Genomic DNA, 19,161 nt, shown 5'->3' on the forward strand with positions numbered 1-19,161 from the left:
GAAAGATGTCTGAAAGATCATGTGTTTTTACTGTCTTTTTGATAAATGCAGCCATGGTGAGATTGAGACTACTTTCGAAAACATTTGACCGGTACTGTATATATAAAAAAGGAAGGGAGACAGTTTTAAGTTGATGTTTACTTGTATCACATCAAATACAAAGGTTGTTAGATGATTCTCACAAAAATGGACAAAAAAATTGTCACATTACCCTGAAATTTTAAATATATAAAGTGCACAGGTGCTTTGAAAGTCTTTCATCAAATGTAAATAAATAGGTATAAAAATGCACATACATATATAATTATATTTCTAGATATACGGCACATATTGGTAAATTTACTCCCCAGTAATGACTTTAAGAATGCCTTTGATAAAAAAGTTGTATAAATCAGACACTGCAAACATATAAAGGAAAAATACTATACAATGTAGTACCAAAACAAAACCATTATAGCTCACAACTATACTTAAATTAAAATTGGACTCCCTAACTCAGTTTTCAGTTAAAGGTAGTCATTTTCTGTGGTCTGCTTTGCAGCACAAGGCACAGTAACATGAACACCACCAACACCAACAGGATGTTGCGTTGTTAAATTTCGCTTCTACTTCCGGTTTTTGTTCCAGTCTCTTTTTTCAATTCAGAAGATGGTTCAGCATAAACAGCATGTCAAACCCAGCTGAAAGGTGTCAAAGCAGATTGCAAGTGGCTGAACGTGATCGACTGGATGCAGTGGTTGTGCCTCCGATCTGTGTTTGACTGCTAGAACTCTCCGGTCCTCGAGTCTCTGAGATCTGAGGTGGACCATCAGCTGCTGGTTTGCCTGAAGCGCTGCTCTCTGCTCGATTCCCTTTGGTGGGAGATCTCTTGAAAAGAGAAAGCTGAAGATAGGAAAGAAGAAACTGATCAAACAAAGGTTAAACTCTGATGTGCAAATATGTTATGCTATGCTGTTGTTCGAGTGTTATGCATGATTGTGAGGTGGTTGCTTACTAGTGTTTATTATAAAGATTAAAAGTTTCGAGTGGTTAAATACCCTGTTTCTAGAGCCGAAACGAGTTTTAGGTTTGTCTTCTGAAACTCCATTTCTCTCTGACTGTGTCTCCTCCTTTATAAGGGTAGCAGGATCAGAATCTTCAGAATTCACAAAAACAACAACAACAAAAGAGAAAGACAGAAAAAGCTGCTTAAAATCAATACATTTCATTTATGTTCACCAAGTTATATTATATTACAGGGCAATCACTTTCTACTTAACCATAGACATACTGCACCATAAAAATTAAAGATGACCGGGATATCAAAGGGCTCATCCCTTTCATTTAAATAGTTTATAGGTGCTTCTCAATACTCGAATTGATGCTTCCTCTTTTCCTCGCTCCTCCGTCCTCCAGCCCGTGACCTGGAAACTGACCGAACTCGGCCATCTTGACGGGCTTCTCAAATCTCTTGTTGCACTGTGAGAAGGCGAGGAAGAGGAGCGAGGAAGCTTCCTGAGGAGTCATGAGCGAGGATACACAGGTGTATCCTTCCCTCGCATCCTGAGGGGGTGGAGCTAAGACACGAGGAAAAGAAGCGAGGAAAGGAGTAATAATATAAATAATAATATAAAAAAAGGTAATTGTGAATTTTTTATCTCACAATTCGGACATTTGTCCTTGCAATTGTACATTGGGATTTTTTCCCCCTCAGAATTGCGAGTTTATATCTTTTATGGTGTTTTTCTCAGAATAGTGAGTTTACATCTCACAATTCGGACTTTTATTTCTCCGATTCCAGATTCTATCAATTCCATTTTTCGCAGAATTCTGCAGGTGCATGCGGTCAGGATAGGTGTCCAAAATTCTAAAGTAAAAAAAATAACAGAATTCAGAGAAAAAAAAAACCTCTGAGCGTCAAGATGTAAACTTATAATTTGAGAAAAAGGTCAGAATTGTGAGATATAAACTTGCAATTGTGAAAAACAGTAGCAACTTTTTTTTATATATTTTTATTCTGAGGTTTTTTTTTGGTTGGGGGGGTTCTTGGGGTCTGTATGGGAATATGAAAGGGTGCTGAAAAGAAAAAAACTCACCTTTTATCAGTCCATCAGGGACGGATGCCTCTTTTATAATCTGCTTTTTCTGTAGGAGTAAGAAAATGACATCACACAAACAAATCAAAGCAATAGAGCCGCACTAAAGCAGTGTGTTCGTACTAAATTAGTCTGAATGATATGAATGAAAGCTTTCAGGGCACCTGTATGTCTGGCTCTGGAGTGCTTTGCTCCTGCTCCTCTGTCTCTTTTCTCTTCTCGTCTAGAACATCTTCCTTCTCCTCACACTTTTCCCCTTCTTTTTCCTCTGGATGGTCTTCCTCATCATCATCATCTTCTTCTTCATCATCTAAATATTCTTCCTCCTCATCTTCTCCCTCCATCTTTCCATTGATCTCATCTGCCCGGAGCTGGAGAGATCGGTGGTGGTTGTGCAAAAAGTGAGAAAAGACAATCAGTGACTGGAATGAGTGACTGTGAAACACAAAAAGAGGGTTGAAGAAACTAGAATGGCAGGAGAGGGTTCAATGTGAGTCAGGTAGTCTTTTTCAATTTTAAAATTAACTAACAAACTACATGTATAAAGAAACACAAGTAGGTGGGTACATGACTAGGGATCTATTTAGGAGGACTAGAAAAGTACCAGCTCTACAGAGAGAGTGCAATATAAGGCCAGCCTCACCTGTCCAGTGAAGGATTTTCTGTTTTCTGCCTGATTGCAAAACTGCTTTGAATTTGGAGATATCTTATATGGCTTTCTTTATTTGCTTACAATTCAAATGAAAATTGGCTTATTATGGTGCTGAAACTCTCTAGTACAGCATGATAGATTTATATCATGTCGTTTTCTTTATGTAAAGCATACAAAATGTTAGCTTTAAAAGTCACAGTTTGGTAAATCTGTGCTTTTTATATATACATAAAATGCAATGCAATGTTACTAAATTGGAAAACAAGTATAAAACAACAGAGGGGTTAATTTTAAAACACATGCAAATAGTTCTAAATAAATGAAAAGTTTATTGGCTATTAAATGTAACAGAAAACTCACAGAACAAGCACAAGTGCAAAATTTGAACTAAATGCTACTTAATGATATTAAATATACAAATATTTTCTTAAGATCATGAGCTGCCATTTTACTTTACATTTTTTGTAAGAGTTCTGACTTAAAGGCATCTTTAAATGTGCCCTGTTTGTATTTGTAAGAATTTGAAGTCATTGATAGTGCTGATTCAAGGTCATTGGCAAATCAAGCACACTTGTTAGTAAACGAACATGGCTGTCCACCAGATACATATGTCCTAAGGCACATCATGAGGTCTTCATTACTGCATGAGCATATCATTACTTATGAAAACATAAATAAATAAATAAATAAAAAATAAATGGAAAGCAATACATTTAATAAAAATGTCATGGGCGAAATTGCAAGAATAATAATGGCGAAATAAAAATATTGAAAATATATATCACAAAAGCAAGAAGGAAGAAAAAACATAAAAGGCATGTACATAATACTCAGTAAAAGCAGATAGAGGTTGTTGAATTATTTTAAATTGAGGTATTGAGGAAGAACATCCTCCCAGAACTGCTGAGACTCCTGGGACTCGTCGTCTGACTGCTGGCGTTTGGCTTTTGTCGGCTGTTTTGTTGTTTTCACACTTGACTTTTGTTTGGTGGATTCAGAGGCTTTTTCACGTTTTCTTTTGGCTTTGGCTTTTTCTTCTTCCTCCTCCTCCTCTTGTTCCTCTTCCTCCTCTTGCTCTTCTTGTTTGTCCTCCTCTTCTCCCTCCTCATCCTCTGCTTCTTCTGCCTCCTCTTTTTCTTCAGACTCTTCCTCCTCTGCTTCCTCTTCCGCTTCTTCATTGCCTTCCTCCTCACCATTACTTTCTTCTTCCTCCTCTTCGTCTTTGCTCTCCTGCTCTTCTTCCTCTTCATCTTTGCTCTCCTGCTCTTCTTCCTCTTTGCTCTCCTGCTCTTCTTCCTCTTCATCTGTGCTCTCCTGCTCTTCTTCCTCTTCGCTCTCCTGCTCTTCTTCCTCTTCATCTTTGCTCTCCTGCTCTTCTTCCTCTTCGCTCTCCTGCTCTTCTTCACCTTCGTCATTGCTCTCCTGCTCTTCTTCCTCTTCATTTTCACTCTCTTCTTCTTCCTCTTCCTCATCATTCTGACTCATTGCTTCCTCTTCATTGCTTTCACCCTCTTCTTCATCAACTTTAACTTTCTCACTCTCCTCCTCTGCTTCACTCTCACTCTCCCCTTCAGTCTCACTTTCCTGCTTTTCTGAATCGTCCTCCTCTTCTTCACTTGTCTTTTCACCATCGTCATCCCCTTCATCTTCAGACTCGCTCTCCAGCTTTTCAGAATCTTCCTTTTCTTCACTAGTCTTTTCACTATCTTCATCTTCCTCTGCACTATCCTCCTCTGCACTGTCACTTTCCACATCATTTTCTTCCTCATCCTCACTATCTTTCACCTCTGACTCCTCATTCTCTTCATCTGATTCTTCCTTTGAGCTCTCATTTTTGCTCTCTGTCTCTTCCTCTTTGCTTGTTTTGCTTTCGTCCTGTTCATCTCTACTCTCCTCTTCGCTTTTTTTACTTATCTCACTTGTTTCTTCTTCCTTGTCTTCTATTCTATCACTCTCCCCTTCCTCAGCCTCACTCTCTACATCCTCAGTTGCCTCGCTTTTACTTTTATCCTCCTCTTCCTCGCTTTCCTCATCCTCACTAGAACCTTTGGTCGTTGTATCACCGTCAACCTCAAAATCATCATCGTCTGCTACCTTGTCAAGGGTCTTGCCCTCACTTTCCTCCTCACTGTCATCCACTTCCTCACTCTCATCCCTTCTGTTCACCAACGCCTTGCTTTCCTCCTCTTCCTCCTCATCTGATTCCTCCTCGCTTCTTTTATATGTTCCCACCTCAGAATGAGCCTCGGTTTTGGACTCAATGCTGCTTCTTTCCAAGTCCCCGTCTGAAGTTCCTGATTCTGTCCTCATGTTGATGGTGACAGCCGTCCTCTTGGCTTCTCTAGTCTCCTCCTGTCTCGAAACCTCTTCGGACTCACTCAGGGACGAAACATCAGATAGAGTTCTTTGTTTTGAAGGAGGTTTTGGCATATTTTGGGGTGTGGACTGGGAAAGGAACTGACTGACTGCTGATGCTCCAAGTAAACAAGCAGGACTTCCCATTCCCACATCTTGGAGAAAAGATGTCACCTTGATGAGAGGATTTTCCTTAATTTGCTCAGCTTCTGACGCCGATTCAGATTTGGAGGCAGCTTCGGACACAATGGTAGGCCCCTTTTTTGTGTTTTTCAACTTGTCTTCTACTAGCAATTGGCTTTGTTCTGCTCTTGATTTCTTTGTCTTCTTTGTAGAAACATCTTCTTGGCATGAGGATTGTTGTGAAGTTGTGGAGATCTCTTGTATTGTCTTGTTACTTTTTGAGTCTTTTTTTGAATCTGACTTTTTACTCTGTGGGACAAAAGTTTTGTTTTCTGTCTTAGCAGCATTCGTTTCACCTTTCACCCTCTGAGCTTTTGGTAAATCATCTTTTGAGATCTTCTTACCTGTTGGGTCTTGGTCCTTATGTGTGGTCTGTTCAAGATGATGTTCAACAACAATTATGGGTTTCATTTTTACTTCCTTTTCTTTCCCCACAAATGTTTGAGGCTGGCTTCTGACTTCCAATGGACGATCTTTGGGTTTTGCTTTACCTATTCCCTCTTGGTTTGGTTTTGTACTTCCTTTTGATTTTTGAGCAACCTTCTCGCTTTCAGCCTCTTGATTTGGTTTGGCTTTTCCAGTTGAATCTTTTGTAACTTTTTCCATTGACTTCATCAATTCTGTGTGCTTGGGCAGGTAGGATTTGGATCCAGTTCTGCTTATGTCTGACCCCAATCTGGTTTTACTTCCACCAGCTTGGTGATATGCAGGCTTTCTGTTCTCCAAAGCGATAAGTACATTTTCCTTATCATGACCATGTCTCTTAGGGCACTTCTGGGGTGTCCCTGACCCAAGACTGTCCTCGACTACTGAGCTACCACTTGAGCTTCTAAGTAACTCAGTGGGAAGAGCTTTGCGAGCTGAAAGCTCCACCCTCTTACTATAAGGGGCGTGGCCATCACTATGCTTTCCCTTCTCCTTACCGTGCACAACCTTAACCTTCTTCTATTCCAGGAAGCAGAGGATAAAAAGAAGGAAAGTGTTAGAGAAATGAATGAACATGCAGAGCAGGCTGAACGAGAGCAGAATGAGCTTTAAGGCTGCAAAGCAAATGAGAATGAGTCAATGAAGAGAAGACAGAGAACACAAGCATAAGGGGGAGGTCTAAATGAGTGCAGCACTTTGAAAAAATGTACAATTTGTTTCTCCACAACCTTTGTTTGGCCATAGAAATAGCTAATTTCTTGGACAACAACCTAGATGAGCTCTTACCTTCTCCATAGGAGACAATGTGAGGGTCTTATCGCTAGGGTCCAACTTAATTATGTGAGTCTGAAAACAAAGAAACTTTTGCATTAGTCTTAGAAGATTTTATACCAGCGGTTCTCAACTGGTTTTTCTACATGACCCAGATTTTACATCAAATGGCAAACCAAGACAGTACCAAATGTAACCTGTAGTCTGTGTCATTTTTGCTTTTAAAAGTGGATTTCAACCAAATCATTAAATGTCTACTTCTACGTATTTTCTATAGATATTATAAAAGCATGCATGCCTCTTTCATAAGTGATGGTATGCTTCTCCTACCAGGTTTAATAAGTCAGTGGTTTCTCCAAGGTCTTTTACGCTCTCACTATCCTCCACACTGCTTCTGTCATCGAGAGATTTCTCTCTCTTTCCAGGAACTTATTGAGAGAGAGAGAGAGAGAGAGAGAGAGAGAGAGAGAGAGAGAGAGAGAGAGAGAGAGAGATAATCCATAAAAACCTGAGCATAATATACACTACAGTTCAAAAGTTTGGTATTGGTTAGATTTTAAAAAATGCTTTCGAAAGATGCCTCACCAAGGCTGCATTTATTTGATAAAAGATACAGTAAAACAGTCAAATTGTGAAATATTATTACAATTTAAAAGAAGTGAATTTCTTTTAAAATGTCATTCATTCGTGTTATGGCAAAGCTGAATTTTCAGCATCATTACTCCAGTCTTCAGTGTCACATGATCATTCAGAAAACATTCTAATAAGCTAATTTGCTGCTTAAGAAACATTTATTATTATTATCAATGTTGAAATCAGTTGTACTGCTTAAGGATTCTGAATAGAAAGTTCAAAAGAGCCGCATTTTTTAAAATAGAAATCTTTTGTAATAATGCAAATGTCTTTACTGACATTTTTGATCAATTGAATGTATTTGAAATAAATTGAAATAAAGTATTAATTTATTTAATCATACTGATTCTAAACTTTTTAACAGTAGTGTAAATGAAAATAAATGTGTGCTTTTTGATTGAATGATGTCTTTTTATAAGTGGCAATAGCATTTGTGAATGAGGAACTTGTTTTCCTGTGATTTGAAATAACAGATATTGATTTTTAATACTTCAGTTTTTTGACGAGGCAGTTACTTTTGAGGCTGTTGTGAGGGATCTTTCCAGGTTGGTTACTTTGGGAGTGACGGATCTGGCTGGGAACAGATAGAGATGCACTCAGATGATGTCCACCCAGAGCTGGGAGTGTTCGAAACATTTGTCCAAACTGATCTGGTGAACGCTCCTGCAGAAGAAAAGCAACACACATTGCATCCATATTTAATTAGTTTATATAATTGTTTAGGTAATATATTATACTAAACCTTACCATAAAATTGTATTATTCATCTTGAATTACACTTCCACTAGTCAAATTGATAATCAGTTGCACTAATTTGGATCCATTGGGATTGACCTACCCGTTCTCTGCGTCTGACCCGAGCCGAGAGACTCCTGTTTAGGGTGTCCCCCAGTAGTTCAGTACAGGACTTGTCAAAGTAGTCTTCTGTGATGTCATCCTCCTCCAGGATCAAATCCTCCGACCTTTCAGCCCTGGGCTTTGCCAACACAAGCATGTGACACCCACCACAAGTAACCTGAAAGCACACACACTGTTTACAGATGCCATGAAATCAAAATAGAATTTTGTGGCTTTTAGTCAATATTGTTCAATATGAAATGACAATACACACTTTTAGCAGATTAATACATTTAGACTACCATTAAAAAAATTGCAGCCGGTAAGATTTTTTAACGTTTTTTAAATGTATTATGCTCACCAAGGCTATATTTATTTTATAAAAAAAAATACATTACAAATATTGTGAAATATTTTTACAATTTAAAATAACTGTTTTCTATTATAATATATTCCAAAATCGAATTTATTCTTGTAATGGCAAAGCTTAATTTTCAGCAGCTCTAGTCTTCAGTGTCACATGATCCTTCAGAAATCATTATAATATGCTGATTTAGAGCTCAGTAGATATTTCTTATTATTATCTGCATTATTTGAACTATTTTTTGTAAGTCTTTACTGACACTTTTGATCAAGTGAATGTATTCTTGCTGATATATATATATATATATATATATTACTGACCCAAAAGTTTTTCTCTGCTGTAAAAAATGGACCAAAAATATGTATGCTCAGGAGGAAAAACAAATGTTGTTTTGCAATAAAAATAAAACAAATAAATAAAATGTTCTCTCTATTATTAGAAATAAAATTAGAGAATGAAAGCAATAAAACAGGGCAAGTACTTTGATATGTCCAGACCTTCCTGTTTCAAAAGAAAATGGGGTCAACAGGGTAATGAAAATTATATTGGTCAAACAATTTCAAAGCAGAAATTGAACAGTATATACCTGATAGAAATAAAATGTATTATATATTGTGTCATAAACAGTAGATGGGCAGTAATACGTACAGAATGTACATGGCAGTTGAGGAATCTCGTACACAGGGTCGGTCTGAACTGGTTGGTGAAATTTTCTTCTCCAAGTCCCAGTTTTCCATGCCGACCATCACCAAAGGTGTACAAAAGGCCGCTGTCTGAAACACATATACAAACAGAATCGTATATATTTAGAGGAAAGACACAAAGAGGAAATTAAATCACAACACATAAAAGGATGTTGTCATGTGGATGTGTGTTTTACCAGTAATCAACGCTGTATGGTTCTCTCCACAGTCCACATGTTTAACTCTGCCCCTCCTGAAATGCTCAACCACTCTGGGTAAACGAGACTCAAATATGAATGTGCCATGGCCAAGCTGTCCAAACTGACCCAGGCCAAACGAATACACCTTGTGCTCTGCATTACCAGACATGTGTGACATTTAGTCTTCACAAAGAAGAAACACAGACAAACAAACAACAACCACAAAGAAAAAGATGTTCTCCTACCAGTAAGCGCCACCGTGTGCCCTCCTCCACAGGACACCTTTACCACCTTATCAGAGATGCCGGTCACCTGTTGAGGCACTTTATGATTGGCCAGCTTCTCTGTGGACAAGCCCAGCTTTCCACTGTCTTTTTCTCCGAATGTGAACAAGGCCCCATCCACTGCAACAAATGAAACAAGCATCACCTAGCAACAATCCAGCCTTCATAGAAGGTCAAATAATGAACATTTTATGAATTCAATGCCACCACACTATGCTCTATAGATCATGGAGAGGAAGTAGGAAAGTCATCATGAATTGTCAAAAAGTGGGGATTTAAAATGAGGATATTCCAATGTAACACAGTTGAACACAATTCTTAAATCATTTTGATTCATTGATTAAATATATCAAGTATTATTTATAAAATAATAGTAATATTATGCCATTATTTTAAATTGTTTTGAAATTATTAATTTAATGTAACTTATTGTAAATGTATGTATTGAAATAGCATTATTATATGTAACTAACTAGCATAATTCACTATAATAAAAAATGGGTAAGATTTCTTTTTTTTAATTTAAAAATATTTCATAATCACTTACTTGATGAGTTTTCTTTTTTAATATATTTTCAAATATAATTTATTCCTGTGATGGTAAAAGCTGAATTTTCAGCATAATTACTCCAGTCTTCAGTGTCACATGATCCTTCAGAAATCATTCTAATATGCTGATATGTTGTGCATTTTTTTCCAGGATTTTTTGATTAATAGAACAGCAGTTTAATGCATCCTTGCTGAATAAAAGTATTTTTATTTTTCCTTAAAATATTTGTACTGACCTTAAACTTTTGAGTGCAAACTTAAAAAGCAAACTTTTTACTATTTATGAGTAAAATAGTATAATATTATAAATATATATTAAAAAAGATATATATACATGATTAACTAAAACATGTGAATGTTGAGCATAGAGTTAAACATGTATTTAACCCTGAATATTTTGGTATAATTGGCCGTAGTGACATGAAGTAATACTGTCTACAGTGGCATACATACCGGTAACAAAGGCAGAATGATAATATCCACAGGAGACCCATGACACTCGTTTCCCCACAGAAACCTCATGAGGAGTGAGTGCGTTACTCTCCTTTCCTAACCCAATCTGACCCTCGGAGTTATCGCCCCACATATAGAGCCTGCCATCCTCTGAGATGACACAGAGATTTTGTTACTTTACTGGTAATATTTGCCGTTAGATGTTATGTATGTCATATTTGCCGTTACATGTTTTGTCAACAGACACTGCTGCACTGTAAGGCAGATGGAACAGAACTCTTACGCGTCAGGACAGCAGATGTATTGGAACCAGCAGCGAGCATTTTGATTGGCCCATGTTTGCTGAAGAAGTCCACCAGGTGGAAGGAGGTTCTGTCATCGCAGTCACCAAGACCAAGCTGTCCTTCATTATTCCCTCCAGAGGCATACAGGTTACCACGGGCTGCTCAGCAAAGAAAACAAGTTTTTTAGTTGAGGATAAATCTATAATGTTGCAAATAGTTATCTATAGTGCTATAAAGACATTTGGGGTCAGTGACACTGAAGACTGTAATGATGCTAAAAATATAGCTTTTGTGACCACAGGTCAGGAACAAATATACATTTCAAATATATTACAATAGAAAAAAAAATATTTTGAACTAAAATAATATATCACAATATTAATGTTCAAAAACATTTAAAAAATGTCTTATTGTCCCCCAAATTTTGAATGGTAGTGTACATTAAATTTTTTTTTCTTCATGTTTTGGCCTTTGCAAATATTGAGATATCATCAGAATGCTAGCCTTACACGTAATAGCCTTACATGTTCTGATCGTTTGTCTTTAAGGTTATGTGTGTAATTTTTTCAATGTTAAACATTTTCTTATCCCCGTTTAATTCGCAGAGACAAGTATAAATTCCCAAAGAGTTCCCACTGTGTTTCCCTGTAGCCCTTTCAAAACATTGCTGGTTGTTTCAGTGGTTTTGCATGGCAATTTCTGGCTTGACTAATGGAATAAGTAAATAAATAAGAATATGTGAATAATTAAGGTAACAGAAAATTAAGGAAAACAAATGTCATGTGATTGATTTACTAGACTCAAAAAACATAAAGCAAATATGATGAATAAACTTACATGTATAAACAAGTGAGTGAGTTCTTCCACAGGCTGCGAGCTTCACACTTTCAGATTTTAGGGCTTTAAGAAAACAAATACGGTCATTGCATGTCAGAAACATGTTGACTATACGATTTATTCTTACTAAACACAATTATACAACCTGAATATATATATAGATATACATATATATATATTAATATATCAAGCTAATTTGTTAAAATGTTGTACTCCTGAACACACTTCCCCTCTGCTTTCCAGATTAATGCAGATTACGGACCACTCCAGATTGGGATTAAGACAATCTTTGGCTTTGTCCAGAAAATATCTCCTTTTTCTTACAGCTACTTACAAACATGTAATTGTGTGTGTCAGACTATTACTGCTGAATATTTCAAAGTCACTCTACTGATAAACTATATTGATAAACTAATGATATATTTTCCAAACAGCTAAATGTGACTGACAGCATTGGAGAATGTGTTGAAGTGATGTATCAGCTGTGGATGGCTGAAAACACTCAGCACTGCTCTCTCTTTGACTATGACAGGTGGTTTGCGTAACAAACTAGCCCAATCACGTTCCGGGCGGTATAAAATCGATTCAACCCGGGGCAACAGTGTAAAAGTAGCCCAATTCCACGGGAAAACACTGACACTGAAAGTCGTACCTTTTACACAAGTGGGTTTATTCACAGTGGTCTTTGTTCCGAGGCCCAGCTGTCCCCAGTTATTGCTGCCAAACATAAACAGCTTACCATTTTCTAAACACAATAGGAATAGTGACAGGATGAATGCAAAAAATTACGGAACAAGACTTTATTTACCAATATATCCACTAATAAAATCATAAATCATACCTGTTACTAGTGCAGTGTGCTCATCTCCACAGGAAATTCTCAAAGGTACATCATTTTTTAACCAGAATTTACTGGGGGCATTATCTGCAAATTTACTCTTTCCAAAAGTGAAGACAGCTCCGGATTCTAAAACAAAAATTGAAAAATAGAACAATAGCAAATGCAGACAATTTTCATGTTATGCCTTAAATTATTCAAATGACTGCTGTTATGAAAAACAAGCTGAATTAGACTATATTATGTTGTAAACAAATAATAGTTTGTATGATTTTAATTCGCAGTTTCTGTTTCTCTGTATATATATATATATATATACACACAATCAGATGGTTAAAATTAGTTGTTTACTTTATAGAAAAATATTACAGAATTGAGAGCGAGAGGCGTGACCACATGGCGTGGTTGCCTTGGCTACAGGAAGCCACAGGAGTCAATGAAAGAGCGGGACAGAGTGTTCAATGAAATAAAAAAAACACAACGAACAATTATATGTATAAACACAGAGAAATATAATATTTGCAGGGCATTAAAGCAGGAAAGGCATATTTAAACCAGTATAACATATGATTCGCTTCCACTATGTAGCACCGTTTTATTATAGCCTATAGGCTAATCATAAACAGACAATAAGCCTAAAGAGACACACTTGTAGCAACTGCAAATAACAAAACTGTTTACATCGACCACTAATGTACTACATAATATTTTACCAGGGATCTCATCTTCTGTCTCTCCGGCCATCTCCCCCAACTAATCAGCTTATTTACGCTGGGCTCTTGGTAGTGTGACCAAGAAGTTTCTAAAACGACAGAAACTTTCCGCTCTAGATTTGCTTCCGCGTTGAGGTGTCACGTGTTACTCATTAGCTGTGCCACTGCCAACTACAGTAACTTGATGCGACATTTAGATTATGTATATTTATAGGTACATTATTTTATATACTTTTATAGTAACTTAAATAATTGCAAATAATAAATTATTACTGTATACATAAGATAAACACACATAAACGTTATATTAAACAATCGTGAGGAAAAGGTAATGAGAACATATCTGCACAACTATGTTTATCTTTATCTGTATATCTTGTCTAATAAAGTCACAAATATTCAATAATAATAATTCGCAGGAAATTTCACTGTCTGTAGTGAAAATAGAATGTACTTTGTTATGCTTTCGAGTGGCTTTCACAGTCTTTTCCATTTTACAGTGGAGTGGCTACACGGCGAAGAACACGGCTACACGGCACGCCTCTTCCGGTTCAGTCTGTAAACAGTGATCTCATCCCTAATCTTGCTCCGTCTGTCTTTAGTAGAATCTCACAGCATGTGCGGCGCGCTGTCTTCAGAGAAATGACCGTGAAAACAAATGTATTTTTCTCGTTACCTTACCATCCGCCCGCTCTTTTGACATAATGACGAGTAGATGGGGGTCACTGAGTTAGCCTGGAGCATGCTAGCATGCTAATTAGCCTGTAAAGGGGGCATACAAGCAGCTGCCTGGTGCAAGCTCTGTTAAAGCTGCTTTAAAGTGTTTTTCACCGGGTTTTCTGCTTGGGGAATAATGGAAGGAGTGCTTTACAAATGGACAAACTATATGACAGGTAAAAGCGAATGGCACTGTGGACACTTGAGTTGCAGTCACACAGGACACTGCAAATATGCACAAGATGTACTCAGTGTGTATGATTATGTCTGTATACGATAGAGAGCTGCTAATATATGCAACTTTGTTATATTGCGTTTTTTTTAATTGCTTCTTTTCTTATACGCTGTGTCTTTAAGGTGTTTTTGAATGTCAAAGCTCCATGTTAAGTTATAGTAGCCTAATATACCAAATATGTCATTTGTCAATTTTCTTTTCCTGTCATGTGATGGTATGATACCTGATTGTATGGAGTAACAAGACTAGTCATAAATCTCAAGTTTAGAATATTCAGAAATGCCATGTTTTGTTTGATTTAAATGTGTTTTTTTAATCTGATAATAATGTTTTATGAAAGGATGGCAGCCAAGGTGGTTTGTGCTGGACAATGGCATTATTTCATACTATGATTCAGAAGATGACGTGTGCAAAGGCAGCAAAGGCAGTATTAAGATGTCAGTATGTGAAATTAAAGGTGAGATGATTGTGTATCTTATCAGCAAAATCTTCCTTCTATTCCTTACGAGAAAATAAACTGGTTATTCTTATGTTTTTACTTTTTACATTTTTTTACTTCCTCATGTTTGCTCCAGTTCACCCAACGGACAACACCCGTCTGGAGCTGATCATACCAGGGGAGCAGCATTTTTACGTGAAGGCTGTAAATGCAGCGGAGAGGCAGAAGTGGCTGGTGGCTCTGGGGAGCTCCAAAGCTGGACTCATTGACACTAGAACCAAAAAAGAAAGGGGTAGGCTTCCCTGAACATTTTCTCATCTTTTTATATCATTATCTTTTATTATTCCCTCATGCCTTCTCATAGCAAAAGACTCAACTCACAATAAATGATTGGTACCACTTTATAATAATTAAAATAAACCAACGTTTTCATGTTCATGAATAATATATATTTTTAAATATTTGGTTAAAAAACGTTATTACATTTTAATGTGGAATATGTTGTCATTTACTTCTATAATTATAATAACAGTTATTTTATCAGACTTTAATCATACTAATAAATAAAACATGATTAAAATAAATAATGACAGCAATGATAATAATTACTATTAATTTTATAAATATTGTATATAAAATAATTATTAAATGCCCAAAATAATAATTAACATTGTTTTATTATTATTATGATTATGATTTATGAAATGAATATTAGATAAATCTTAGCTAATTTATACATACAATATATACACTATAAGTTAAATTCACTCATATTTCTTACAAATATTGTATCATCATTATATTTTTTTAATATAATGGTATTCTGACATAGTGATTTGAATAATTAGAATACATTTTACTTGATATAGATATATATATATATCTATGTGTGTGTGTGTGTGTGTGTATACTGTTATACTGTATATACTGTTATTTTAGATGCAATTAATTGTTTTGGCAGTACTAAAGCCCAATTTATACTTCTGCGTGTAGCGCGCGTACCCTGACGTACACCTCTCCAAAAATGTAACAACGCGTCAATTCTGCGCGTACTGCAAGCGCTGTGATTGGTCTGCTAGAGCCGCTTCCCAGGTTTCACATGCTCCCTCTGCATGTGTAATTACGCGTCAAAGCGTGATTACACAGAAGTATAAATGAAAACCAACCCGTAGTCTATAGCGTAGAGGCTCTGGCGTAGGTCCGAAGCAGAAGTATAAATCAGCCTTAATACACACACACATTCAGATCAGAGACAAAAGACAAAATTAATGTTTCCTAGTTGAACACCAGTAATCCCGACTGCTAAGCAATAAGAAGGGCCATTAACAGTTGCACTTCCTCTCCTAATGGGTTTTTGCAGATTTAACAGAAACCACAGAATCACTGAAAACCAAGATGTCGGAGCTGCGTCTGTACTGTGACTTACTAATGCAGCAGGTGCACACTATTCAGGAGTCTGTGGAACAGGAAGGAGAATCTACTGTGGCCAGCACTGAGGTTAGACACTCACTCAGCTGTTTTTTCATTCGAACCACAGTAATCACAGCAATTATTGCAGATAGGGGGATCTGATATAAAAAAAGGTTATCATAGAAATCTAGTCTTTTAAACCAAACGGTTGTATTTTCTGCTATATTTCCCAGACAAGGAATGAGGCATCCTCATTACTGAGTGCCACCTGTGAAACCTTCATCAAAACACTGGAAGAATGTATGAAAATCGCCAATTCCAAGTTCCAGACTGACATGTTGCAATCCAGTCCATCTGATTCCATAATGTCCCCTGTGTCCCCCTCTCCCGTCCAGATGTCTCGGGTAAAGACACAAGCACAAACCACATACAGTTTACCTTCATTTTATCAGTTAAAGTGCAGTAAGCAATTTCTGAGAATCATTGTTGAACACTGTTCATATTTGAAATCAACCTAAACAAACACACACCTCCCTTCATTTCTCTGCCCCCAAAATGCACAAACACGCAATGCAAGAGTGGATGTCTCTTTATCATAGCTGAAGCGAAGTACAATAAAGCTTTGCGAAAAATAAAGCAAAGATGGCCAACAAAAAATAAACATACAGTACACGAGTATATACAAGCAATAGTTTGTTGTTAGTCGACAGCAGCACACAAAACTCAAAACCAATGTTACTCACGTATGGAGCAGAAATAACACAACCTCGGTGTCCGCTTTCCACTTAGGTCTCTCCAGTGCTGGAAAGCTTTTCTAATATTAACGCAGGTCCTAAAGCTCTTGCCTGATCATGACCCTTCTTTTCCCAGTGATATTCTTATGAGCTTTTCTCTTTTGTAATGTCTCTCAGCCATCTCTCCTTTTACAGTCTCCCTTCAAATCTCCCTCTTGTAGTAGTAGTAAAATCTTTATTTGTCCCTTTACAGGGCAATTTAAGTAGCTTCAACCTCACAAACATTCAAATTTTTATAAAACCGAAAACAGCAAAACATCACAAAACCTTTACGAAAAAACATCACAAACCCCGGGCATTTATAATAATTCTTCATATAGCTACTATTTAAAATTCACGGTACCTTTATCTTTGTTTCAAATAAGTAACTGCGTTTGAAACAAAAGACCTAGAAAATGGAACGGTCCTCCACTTGGGCACTCTATATCGCTTTCCTGAGGGAAGCAATTCAAATTCTAAAAACAAAATGTGGGATGTATCCTCTAGGATAGTCAAAGACTTCTTAAGAACATTTCTCTCACACAGAGCAGACAAACTCTCGCGCTCACTCTCTCTCCTCCCCCATCATGAGTGAACACGCCCCCTACTGCTGATTGGCTACAAGTCTGTTGTGGTGCTCGGTCCTATCCACTTTCCACAGCATTTTCAGAAATTGCTTACTGTGCCTTTAAATTAAGCACATTTTCTCATATAATTAAATCTTTGCCTATTTAATAATTGATATTTTTTCACATTAATGTAATGAAAATATGTTTTGCATCACAGTAATGAGAACTGGAAGGAAATATGCCTTAACTAAATGGAAAATTTATGGAAAATAAATTACTAAATTTTAAATTTTGGGGTGAAATATGACTTGGGCATATGCTTTTCTCACCCATAGTATTAGTATTATTTATATATTATAGCATTTATCAATCATTTGAATTTATCATGTATTGTTATTTATATATATATATATATATATATATTCTATTAACTTTAATTTATTTTATTTTTTGTAATTTTTGTACTTCAGCTTATTTTATTTCAGCTAGTTGGCACGATAATGTTTCTAGTTTTCGTTTTTCATGTAATATTTGTATATTATTTTATTTCAGTTAATGAAATAGTTTTGGTTAGTCCGTTTTAGTTAACCATAACACCACTGGTCTGGCATGTGATCGTTCATAAATTTGAAGTCTAACATTTTTTTTATTCTTATTGTGTAGATGAAGCGGTCGATCAGCCATCCCGGCACCTACAATTATGAAAGGTACACAATGTTTACAAAACACACAGACTTCTTGTTTTCAGTCCAGACAGCTTTCTGAGTGGCTATAAATGCAGGTGCTGTTTTCCTTCAAGGTCGAGCTTGCCAAAAGAGTGCATGGCATTGCAGAAGTCCACCCAGAGGCGGACGCGGACATGCTCCGATACAGAAGCTCACAGCGACAGAGGGGCCGAGGATATGGAGCGTGAGTCTCACACACACACACACGCACACAGATCAGATTCAAGGTCTGAGTCACCTAAATGTTTAGCTTGCTCCAAATTTTGTTGCTTAATAAATTATTATTGTTGTGGCCCTAAAAAAAATCTGCAGTAACATAAACAAAAGTGATGACTTCACCTCTTGTGTTTTTCACAGGCTTGATGTTTCACAGAGCCAACATCAATGGTGACTCCACTCCGAGTATCCCTGAAGAGGTTGGAACGAGCACAAAGTTCCTGTCGGAAACTGACACTCCGGAATCTGACCTTTCCCTCTGAACCATGCGAGACAGATTATGAGATGGGGAATAAAAGGAAAACACGTACTGCTATGCAGTCAAAGATTGCAGCATTGTATAGAGGGATTTTACTTCTAGTGTTGTATTTCTTGATGATGAAGAATTCGGCGGCACTTTATAAAAACAGATGATGAAGAAAACAGTCTGATTTGAATGTTTATACTCTTCCAGGTATTTTAAGAAATTCGTTTGCCTTGATGCTAAGATGTTTTTCCTTTTTTTGTGATACATAATTATTACTGTATCCCTTCAGTGAAGAGTTGAAGATGTTTGTACTGGATTTTTAACGTGTTGTGCAGTTGCCTTTGTTAAATGGGAACCTTGCTGAAAAGGTTTTTGTTACTGTGCCAAGGGGTTGTGCGTACGTGCTCACATTAACTTCAAAGATTTGTTTTTTTTTATTCACTCGGCATGCAGTGTTGTTCATTCGTTTATGATGCAGAATACATTTATTTATTTTTGTATGTCACTAGAGTCTCCCCCTCCCCCCCCCCCCCCCCAAAAACATTTTTTGGCCTTAATTCTTCACATGGAGGAATTTGATCTATTAATTATTGTAATGTTTGGTAAAATTATTAAAAAGATTTAGCAAGATTATTAATTATTTTATCTCCAAAAATATAAATGGGTCTGGTTACACTTTACAATAAGGTCCCA

At 36.8% G+C, this 19,161-nt stretch overlaps 2 protein-coding genes across 3 annotated transcripts; one reads left to right on the forward strand and one right to left on the reverse strand.

The window, feature by feature from the left end:
- Positions 1-118: 118 nt before the first annotated feature.
- rpgrb (retinitis pigmentosa GTPase regulator b) lies at positions 119-13,252 on the reverse strand. 2 transcript variants are annotated; one of them, XM_056251358.1, is made up of 18 exons: positions 13,138-13,252; positions 12,428-12,553; positions 12,239-12,331; positions 11,587-11,649; positions 10,749-10,907; positions 10,466-10,615; positions 9,425-9,583; positions 9,177-9,332; positions 8,945-9,069; positions 7,934-8,110; positions 7,611-7,758; positions 6,793-6,890; positions 6,478-6,537; positions 3,921-6,210; positions 2,240-2,376; positions 2,076-2,124; positions 1,038-1,135; positions 119-882 (listed from the first exon to the last, which is right to left on the reverse strand). In XM_056251358.1, the coding sequence occupies exons 1-18, from the start codon at positions 13,166-13,168 to the stop codon at positions 691-693; spliced, it is 4,311 nt and encodes a 1,436-aa protein (XP_056107333.1). In that variant the 5' UTR covers positions 13,169-13,252; the 3' UTR covers positions 119-690. The 2 variants fall into 2 exon arrangements, with proteins under 2 accessions (XP_056107333.1, XP_056107332.1); XM_056251357.1 differs by lacking the exon at positions 3,921-6,210 and having other exon boundaries at positions 2,240-2,446.
- Positions 13,253-13,680: 428 nt separating this feature from the next.
- On the forward strand, positions 13,681-19,098 carry plekha3 (pleckstrin homology domain containing, family A (phosphoinositide binding specific) member 3). Its single transcript, XM_056251360.1, has 8 exons — positions 13,681-14,030; positions 14,430-14,546; positions 14,665-14,820; positions 15,889-16,025; positions 16,172-16,342; positions 17,944-17,987; positions 18,080-18,189; positions 18,363-19,098. The coding sequence occupies exons 1-8, from the start codon at positions 13,991-13,993 to the stop codon at positions 18,482-18,484; spliced, it is 897 nt and encodes a 298-aa protein (XP_056107335.1). The 5' UTR covers positions 13,681-13,990; the 3' UTR covers positions 18,485-19,098.
- Positions 19,099-19,161: the final 63 nt, after the last annotated feature.

This window comes from Rhinichthys klamathensis, unplaced genomic scaffold, assembly GCF_029890125.1.
Source record: "Rhinichthys klamathensis goyatoka isolate OS25496 unplaced genomic scaffold, OSU_Roscu_1.1 h1tg000082l_1, whole genome shotgun sequence".
Lineage (NCBI taxonomy): Eukaryota > Metazoa > Chordata > Actinopteri > Cypriniformes > Leuciscidae > Rhinichthys > Rhinichthys klamathensis.

Coding starts and splice junctions, on each gene's coding strand:
- rpgrb (XM_056251358.1), bottom strand. CDS start 13,168: ATGGCCGGAGAGACAGAAGATGAGATCCCTG. Junction 8,111..8,944: donor TCAACTGCCATGTACATTCT/GTACGTATTACT, acceptor GTGTGCTTTCAG/GTTACTTGTGGTGGGTGTCA. Junction 2,125..2,239: donor CTCCAGAGCCAGACATACAG/GTGCCCTGAAAG, acceptor TTACTCCTACAG/AAAAAGCAGATTATAAAAGA.
- plekha3 (XM_056251360.1), top strand. CDS start 13,991: ATGGAAGGAGTGCTTTACAAATGGACAAACTATATGACAG. Junction 14,547..14,664: donor GTCAGTATGTGAAATTAAAG/GTGAGATGATTG, acceptor TGTTTGCTCCAG/TTCACCCAACGGACAACACC. Junction 14,821..15,888: donor TAGAACCAAAAAAGAAAGGG/GTAGGCTTCCCT, acceptor GGGTTTTTGCAG/ATTTAACAGAAACCACAGAA.